Source organism: Lampris incognitus, chromosome 11 (assembly GCF_029633865.1).
Source record: "Lampris incognitus isolate fLamInc1 chromosome 11, fLamInc1.hap2, whole genome shotgun sequence".
Classification (NCBI taxonomy): domain Eukaryota; kingdom Metazoa; phylum Chordata; class Actinopteri; order Lampriformes; family Lampridae; genus Lampris; species Lampris incognitus.
The window spans coordinates 23,154,912-23,164,182 of NC_079221.1; the positions used below are offsets into that span (position 1 = coordinate 23,154,912).

At 44.6% G+C, this 9,271-nt stretch overlaps 1 protein-coding gene across 1 annotated transcript in view; it reads left to right on the forward strand.

The window, feature by feature from the left end:
- hdac4 (histone deacetylase 4) overlaps nucleotides 1-9,271 on the forward strand; it is a 218,972-nt gene that overhangs the window by 126,471 nt on the left and 83,230 nt on the right. The window contains exons 4-6 of the mRNA XM_056289300.1: nucleotides 123-344; nucleotides 2,781-2,926; nucleotides 6,649-6,799. Coding sequence (XP_056145275.1) covers nucleotides 123-344; nucleotides 2,781-2,926; nucleotides 6,649-6,799 — 519 coding nt within the window. The remainder of the gene's footprint in view (nucleotides 1-122; nucleotides 345-2,780; nucleotides 2,927-6,648; nucleotides 6,800-9,271) is intronic.

Consider the following 9,271-nt stretch of genomic DNA (forward strand, 5'->3'; position numbering starts at 1 on the left):
CCTCCTCTCTTCCACTCTGCTCCTATCTGCTATTCTCTCACCTCTCCCCTCTCTTCATCTCTTTCCCCTCTTGCTGTCTCCTCCTCCTCCTCTCCTTACACTCCCCGTCTGTCTTCTTCCAGTGGACGTGAGCTCAGCGGCGCTGCCCATGCAGGTGCCCCCCGCCTCCACGGCCGTCCTCCCCATGGACCTGCGTGTAGTGGACCACGTTCGACACCACCACCAGCCCCAGCACCACCAGCAGCAGACGACCCCCTTCGGCCTGGTGCCCCCTGTCCACCATGCGCCGCCCACCTCCAGTGCCTCTCCGCCATCATCAGAGGCAGGCGCCGGGCAGATCCCAGGTGAGTGGTAATGGGCTTGGTTCCCAGCAGTTGAAATCTTCTGAATTTCTCCCTACATTTTGTAATTTTCTAAATGTCCATGTGAAACGGTGTCTATGCTAGTTTCCCTCCCAGAATCAAACAGTCCTTCATGCTTTAAATTTAAATTTTCTCATTTAGCAGGTACTTTTACCTAAACCGTGTTATAAAGGGAGTCAGCAAATAGAAGATTTACTTGTGTGTCAACTTACAGGCATCTTACCGCAAAGAATAGCCAGGAGTTTATGGCAACTCCAGTACAAGTACACAACTGGTAGATCACCAACAGTGAAACAAGTAATAAGGGTTACCAAAGTACCACAAATCCATATCCCAGTCATACTTGGAGAACTGTCAACTACAAACCCCAATTCCAATGAAGTTGGGACGTTGGGTAAAACATGAATAAAAACAGAATACAATGATTTGCAAATCCTTTTCGACCTATATTCAATTGAATACACTACAAAGACAAGATATTTAATGTTCAAACTGATAAACTTTTTTGTTTTTTGCAAATATTCACTCATTTTGAATTTGATGCCTGCAACACGTTCCAAAGAAGCTGGGGCAGGGGCAACAAAAGACTGGGAAAGTTGGGGAATGCTCAAAAAACACCTGTTTGGAACATTCCACAGATGAATGGGTTAATTGGAAACAGGTGAGTGTCATGATTGGGTATAAAAGGAGCATCCCCGAAAGGCTCAGTTGTTCACAAGCAAGGATGGGGTGAGGTTCACTACTTTGTGAACAACTATGTGAGCAAATAGTCCAACAGTTTAAGAACAACGTTTCTCAACGTACAATTGCAAGGAATTTAGGGATTTCATCATCTACAATCCATAATATCATCAAAAGATTCAGAGAATCTGGAGAAATCTCTGCATGTAAGCGGCAAGGCCGAAAACCAACATTGAATGCCTGTGACCTTCGATCCCTCAGGTGGCACTGCATTAAAAACCGACATCATTCTGTAAAGGATATTACCACATGGGCTCAGGAACACTTGGGAAAACCATCGTCAGTTAACACAGTTCGTCGCTACAAATACAAGTGCAAGTTAAAACTCTACCATGCAAAGCGAAAGCCATATATCAACAGCACCCAGAAACGCCGCCGGCTTCTCTGGGCCCCAGCTCATCTGAGATGGACTGACGCAAAGTTGAAAAGTGTGCTGTAGTCTGACGAGTCCACATTTCAAATTATTTTTGGAAATCATGGACGTCGTGTCCTCTGGGCTAAAGAGGAAAAGGACCATCCAGATTGTTATCAGCGCAAAGTCCAAAAGCCAGCATCTGTGATGATATGGGGGTGTGTTAGTGCCCATGGCATGGGTAACTTGCACATCTGTGAAGGCACCATTAATGCTGAAAGGTACATACAGGTTTTGGAGCAACATATGCTGCCATCCAAGCGACGTCTTTTTCAGGGACGTCCCTGCTTATTTCAGCAGGACAATGCCAAGCCACATTCAGCACGTGTTGCAACAGCAGGGCTTCGTAGTAAAAGAGTGCGGGTATAGACTGGCCTGCCTGCAGTCCAGACCTGTCTCTCATTGAAAATGTGTGGCGCATTGTGAAGCGCAAAATACGTCAATGGAGACCCCGGATGGTTGAGCAACTGAAGTCGTACATCAAGCAAGAATGGGAAAGAATTCCACCTACAAAGTTTCAACAATTAGTGTCCTCAGTTCCCAAACGCTTATTTCGTGTCGTTAAACGGAAAGGTGATGTAACACAGTGGTGAACATGCCCCTGTCCCAGCTTTTTTGGAACGTGTTGCAGGCGTCAAATTCAAAATGAGTGAATATTTGCAAAAAAGCAATACAGGTGATCAGTTTGAACATTAAATGTCTTGTCTTTGTAGTGTATTCAGTTGAATATAGGTCGAAAAGGATTTGCAAATCATTGTATTCTGTTTTTATTTACGTTTTACACAACGTCACAACTTCATTGGAATTGGGGTTTGTAAAATCCCACATATTAACTGGCATCACCTTTGGTGTAAAAGGGTCTGTTGGGTCTAAGAAATCGCTCCTCAGTACAGAATAGCAATTTTCCTGGGCGTCAGCACAGCACTTAGCAAGGATCATGTTGATGGGAAGGGTCTTCCACAGAATCCTAGTATTGGCACACTTGATGTCTTTGACACATTAAGTTAAAACTCTGCAGGGTCGGTATGGGAGACATTGTCCGAAAAAGAGCTGATGTTTAGCTGACACTTGCCAACAAGGTGTCTCGAACACAATTCATAGGGCTGGAAGGGTGTCGCCCTGCTGCCCCCACGCGGGTAGGGATGAGAAACATAACCTTGGCAAAGCAATAGAAATTGCTGTTCCCATTTTGCCCTGTAAACCGATGTATTTGAATAAATGAATGCCGATGAACCTCAGACCAGGCATGTGTTTGTCACCCGCAGGTTACCAGGAGCAGCAGCTGCAGCAGGAGCTGTTGTCCCTTAAACACAAGCAGCAACTTCAGAGACAGCTGCTGATAGCTGAGTTTCAGAGACAGCACGAGCAGCTCTCCCGGCAGCACGAGGCTCAGCTCCAGGAACATGTCAAGGTAGAGTCAGTGGTTGTTTGTGGAGGCGGTGCAGGAGGTCTCTTAAAGAGGGTGAGGATTTATATATGGGCTCTTCTCTTCTCTTCTCTTCTCTTCTCTTCTCTTCTCTTCTCTTCTCTTTTCTCTTCTCCTCTTCTCGTTAAACTTGCTTAACTTGGGTTGAAAATATTGGGGGGCAGGTTTCTATTTCTACGGAAATACCTGCACTCAGCAAAAATCTATCTTCGCAAGGACAGGGGGCATGCCATGTGTGTAAACTTAAATGATAGGAGTATGGTGCAGTAATTTAATCTGTTAGCAATGTTTTGCTGCTTCGGTATCTCCATGGGAACCTGGTCCCAGGGAAACACTGTGTGTGTGTGTGTGTGTGTGTGTGTGTGTGTGTGTGTGTGTGTGTGTGTGTGTGTTAATTAGTGTATATTGTGTATTCAATTCACTCTCCTTAAACGCCTGGCTGATGTTGTCACAACCACAAGGTCAGCCAATAAACAAAAGGCGGTCCATGCTAAAAATAACTCTGGTGTCCATCCTCCAATCACAGTGGCTGCTTGGTCTCTGTATTGGCATTGTATGTATGGGCAGGGAGGTGGTGTTGCTGCTGTTTTCAGGAAGGACATTAAAAAGACAACCACCATTTCCATTCCTGCCACTCGTTCTTTTGAACACCTTGCCTTCAAATTCTCTTTCCCCGCTCCTTTGCTCTCTGCCGTTATCTACCCCCCCTCCCCCAGGCCAAACCCCTCCTTTCTCTCTGACTTCTCTGATTTTCTGAATCCGCTATGTGCCAATGTCCACATTGACACTGACTGTAAATCTGTCATAGAATTCCTGGAACTGCTACGATTCTTCAACTTCACACAACGTTTCAACTTCCCCACTCACAGCTGTGGTCACGGCCTGGATTTGGTCTGCACCAATACAATACGTAACTCTCCAGCCTCCACCTCAATATCTCTGACCACCTGGCAGTCACTATGGATATTGACATCCCTATCCCTGTCTCAAAAGTCAAACACAAAGTATCCTTCAGAAATCTCAAATCTATCTCCCCCTCAGCTCTTTCAGCCTCTCTTGCCACTAAAATGTCTGCCTCCCCTCCACCGCTGTCTGATTATCCCTCCGATCTTGTCAGTTATTATAATGATACATGCTCCTCCTCTCCTGATCAGCTGGCCACCATTTAAACTAAACAGTCTCGTTCACACACTCAGCTCCCTGGCATACTCCTGAACTCCTCAAATGAAATCCCCTAAGCACCAGCTTGAAAGACAGCAAGAAAACTGGTTTAACAGTGCATCTCAAAACCTGCACAGACCTTCAACAATACAAAGACGCTCTCATCACAGCTCAGTACACCTAGTACTCACACCTCTTACACCAGGTCTTCTCAAAGTCCGGACCTCGGTCCGCATCTGGACCCAATCGCAAGTCAATCCGGACCACGACCATAACTTGTGTTATGAATACAATGCGCTATGAAGTGCGACGTTTTCTACTTTGTGTGCGTATGCTGTTGAGTTCACACTTTAACGTTACACTGGAGAATTTGCTTGGGGGGGCAGTGCGACGCTTTTATTGCACTTCAAGTAACATAACGAGTGTAGTTGTAACTCGAGTAACGCTATCTTCACTTCACCTGGTTCACCCGTCTCTCCTCTGCTCCGCTCTGTGTGTGTGTGTGTGTGTGTGTGTGTGTGTGTGTGTGTGTGTGAGCTGAGCTCCGCCCTCATTGAAACAGAGAGGAGAGGAGAGAAACCAGCATGACCATAAATGACAGTAACGAGTAGCCTACCGGTGTGCAAGTTTTCTTAGAGTTAGAGTGAATCAGAGGCAGAGAAGGGCGGGTCTTCGAAATGGACAGTTGGATTGGTGTCACTGGCTGACAATCACACCTTTTGTTCTTAAGTTCAAGCAACGGATTGCAGGCAAACAATGCCATTTCTCCCACTAGGCTCGAATGTATTGTGACTAACTTGAATGTCTTGAACTTGAGTTCGGTGCTTGGTCCTCTCCTGTTCATCCTTTACATGCTTCCCCTTGGTGGCATCATACATAGTCACGGTCTCCACTTCCACCGCTACGCCAGAGACGTCCACCTCTACATCTCCACTAAATCCATCACCATTGCAACTGACTCACCCTGACCAACTGCCTCACTGAAATTATATCATGGACGCAAGCAATCTTCCTCAAACTAAACTGTGATGAATCAGACATGATCATTGGTCCCAAATCCTTTACCAAAACCACTCGCAACTTTTGCTTTCCCATCAGTAACTCCATTCTGTTTCCCTCTCCACACATCCGGAACCTTGAAATCATTTTTGACAGCAACCTGTCCTTTGAACACCACATCGATCAACTCATCAGAACTGCCTTTTTCCACCTAAAAAACATAGCTTGTCTCTGCCCATCACTCTCCTTCTCTGCTGTTGAAACTTTGATCCATGCCTTCATCACATCCAGAACTGACTACTGCAATAGCGATCTTTATGGCACATCATCCAAAGTCCCAAACAAAGTCCAATACATCCAGAACTCTGCTGCCCGCCTGCTCACCCACTCCCACTCCCGTGACAACATCACCCCTGTCCTCCAGAACTTCCATTGCCTCCCTTTCCCACAGCGCATCCAGTCCAAAGTTCTTCTCCTCATTCACAAATCCCTCCACTACCATACTCCTTCCTGCAGCCTCCGCTCCTCCGATGCCACCCTCCTGTCTCCACCACACAGGACCAAGCACCGGACCTGGGGTGACAGAGAGCTTCTCCATAGCTGCCCTCTCCCTCTGGATCCCCCTTCCCCCCAACACACCAGAGACTGTCCACGTTCAAATCACTAATCGAAACTCACCTTTTCAGAATTGCTTTTAATGTGTGATTAATGTTGTGTGTTGTGTTTTTAGTGTGTTGCCTTTATGATCATTTTAACTTGTGTCAAGTGTCTGAGTACCCTTAAAAGTGCTCTATAAATAAAATGTAATTATTATTATTATTATTATTATTGTTATTATTATTATTATTATTTTGACTCGTACTCCATCTCACAGTGCTTACCTTTGTGTAGGTTTTGGTTAACTGGGTTTATATCAGAACTGGCCATATGTGATGGCTATACATAGTTTTATTTGCAGTTTTACGCTGCAATAAGTAACACTGTGTTAACACTGGAAGTTTTAAATGTTGTGAGTTAAAAACCAAATGGACCTGTTTTCTGATTTTCACCGGATTTTGAGATTTGTAAAAGCTCGTTTTCTAAGTCTTGCTTATTTTTGTTTTCATAATCTTTGGTAAATGTAATTAGGTCTGGATTCTGGGGTTGACAGATAGTGGATGTTCTTTGACCAAGCAGTCAAAGCTTTTTGGCTTTTACTCTCTCATCATTTCTCTAATTGGAAAAGTAACAATAGGAAATGGAGCTCAAGGGATTTGAAGTGGGGAGCTGTCCCTGGCAGTTTTCTAACCTGAGAATGAAAGGCAGAAAGAGGGAAAAAGGATAGTAACTATAATCTCCTTTCTTCTCTTTCTCCTACCCCACACTTTCTCTCTTGCTTTACTCTGCCCTGTCCTTCTTGTCTGCCCAACTATATATTGTATCTCTATCTTATCTATCAATTGATTTCCCCCCCCACTCTCACCTCCACTCCCCAACACACTTGCACACACTCATGCACCCCTATTATTTCTCCTTTCCTTGTCCTTCCTATCCCTCTGTCTACAAAGCACCAACAAGATCTGCTCGCCCTGAAGCACCAGCAGGAGCTTTTGGAGCACCAGAGGAAGATGGAGCGACACCGCCATGAGCAGGAGCTGGAGAAACAGCAGCGGGAGCAAAAACTCCAACAGCTCAAGAACAAGGAGAGGGGGCAGGAGAGTAAGTGGTTATTTCTTGCACCGAATGAAATCCCTAGAACAGAAATGACCACAGAAATGGCAACCACATCAAGCAACCACATCAAGCAACCATAATACTACCATGACAACAGTAATACCAAGAACCAACAGCTCATTCACTTAAACACTTGAAATAATGGTAACAATAAGCGCTATGTAAATAAAATACTTGTATTGGTAGGTGCAGTGCTGCTGTGGTCCAATTTATAGTTATGTATTTATAGTACATTTTCTCCCGTACTATTATTGTTAGCACTGATTTATGAAAGCCTATGGGCAGATAACAACAAAAAACAAAATAGTCATATGCCACGTAGGATTGTACAATTGAATTTGATCATTTATTGAAATCAGTGAAAATCACTTTGCTCACCAGTTCAATAAATAAATAAATAGGAAATAGTGTTATTTACAGTTTCACAGCAAATGCTGATGGATATGCTGTAAGAACTGCAGGAACTTGCATACAGTACAAGGATCACTGCAATTTGTACTGTGGGCTGTAGATTACACATAAAAATCTGTATGCATCCTTTGTTTTAAATTCTTTTAACATTCTTTAGAAAGCACCATGGGTATGTTGGAGCAGCTAGTGAGGGAAGTGCAATGACTGGCCAGTTGTTCTTCTGCCTGGTATACTGCTGAAACACTTTGTGCACAAGGAACGTCTATTAAATAGGATAAGATGTGGGAAATTGATTCATAGATAGACTGTGACCAGTAAAAGGGTCATGGATCAAAAATAAAGAAGCTGGTCTCATATGACCTAGAATAATTCCAACCTCCCTGCTTACCCTGAATATTGTCCAATCTCCATTGTAACATTGCCGTGACACTGTGCCATAATACCGCAGCAGGGGATAGAGACTGGTCATTTGCAGAGACACTGTCACAGCAGCTGTCTACCTGGTTGGCAGTCAGGACAGCCTGACCTTGTGCATTTACTACAGGGAATGTGAGGCTAAGCCAGGCTAGACAAAGCTACTGTGGCAGAGTTGGACAGCAAAAGGGGGCCAATTTCCCCCCACGTTTAGAGTTTTATTTATTTATTTATTTATTTCCTCGTTCTTCTCTCGGTTTGATACTGGTTCCCCTACTACGAGGGAAGGTCGGTTTAAGTAATAATACCAGTAATGTTTTTTTTTTTTTACTCACGCATCTCCACATCAGCCTATTCTCCTTAACTTATTCACTTCCTCTTTCTCTTTGTAGCATTTAGCATTGGAAACAACTGTAGACCAATATATTCACCGCAGAAAAGTTCAGTTTAAGGGCGTCCAGTTAGCGTAGTGGTCTATTCCGTTGCCTACCAACACGGGGCTCGCCGGTTCAAATCCCCATGTTACCTCCGGCTTGGTCAGGCATCCCTACAGATATAATTGGCTGTGTCTGCAGGTGGGAAACTAGATGTGGGTATGTGTCCTTGTCGCTGCACTAGCGCCGCCTCTGGTAGGTCAGGGAGCCTGATCGGGGGGTAGGGGGAAATAGTGTGATCCTCCCACACGCTACGTCCCCCTGGCGAAACTCCTCGCTGTCAGGTGAAAAGAAGCAGCTGGCGATGTCAGATGTATCGGAGGAGGCATGTGGTAGTCTGCAGACCTCTCCAGATCAGCAGAGGGGGTGGAGCAGTGACCTGAATGGCTCGGGAGTGGAGTAATTGGCCAAGTACAATTGGGGAGGAAAAGGAGGGGGGGGGGTTCAGTCTAGGCTTGGTAAACATGGCAAAATAGGTCACAGTTCTAAAAGAGGTCAGTTAACCCACACCTTGATCAATTCACTTTTCCTTTCAATATTTAGTTTTTCATAAAACTTTATCAGCAAAAAAGTCAAGGCAGTAGGCCTAGTAAAACCTGCCTCAGAGACGTTTAGTGTAGCAATAAAAGGTATTGCTCTGGGCTGTGCTGTCAGCTTACACTGGGTTTAACGGTCAGACAAGCATTTTGGCACAAATCCTTTTTTAAGGCTGTTATGATGGAACAGCCCATAGCGAGCTAGGCTCTGCTGCCAGTACGATACCCATTCAAGCTCTATTCTTGACCATCCTTGGCCAGGCGAGGGGAGTCTGCTCCATGACTAGTATGGAAAGAGCATTAGGTTGTAAATAGAAGAAGCTTTGTTAAGTGCTGCAGTAAATTGCCTGGAAGGCAGTCTCATAAAAGCCAATTTGCCTCAGTAGCAAGACAGACATATTGGGATGTCAGCACTTCCACAGCACCATGATTTAGAGTAGGGGATGACCAATATGCTTTTTTTCATAGCCGAAACCGATTATTAAAGTTAAACTTGTCATTAGTAATCAAGGAGGCCAATAACCGATATTTGGAACCAGTATACATTTGTGGTAAAAATGAAGTTCTTGGTGTCAAAATTTAGAATAACACAAACTCCAACACAAAACTTTGTTGAAATGCCGAGCTGTTGTCACATTTGCATATTTGCCACTTTCTCTTCC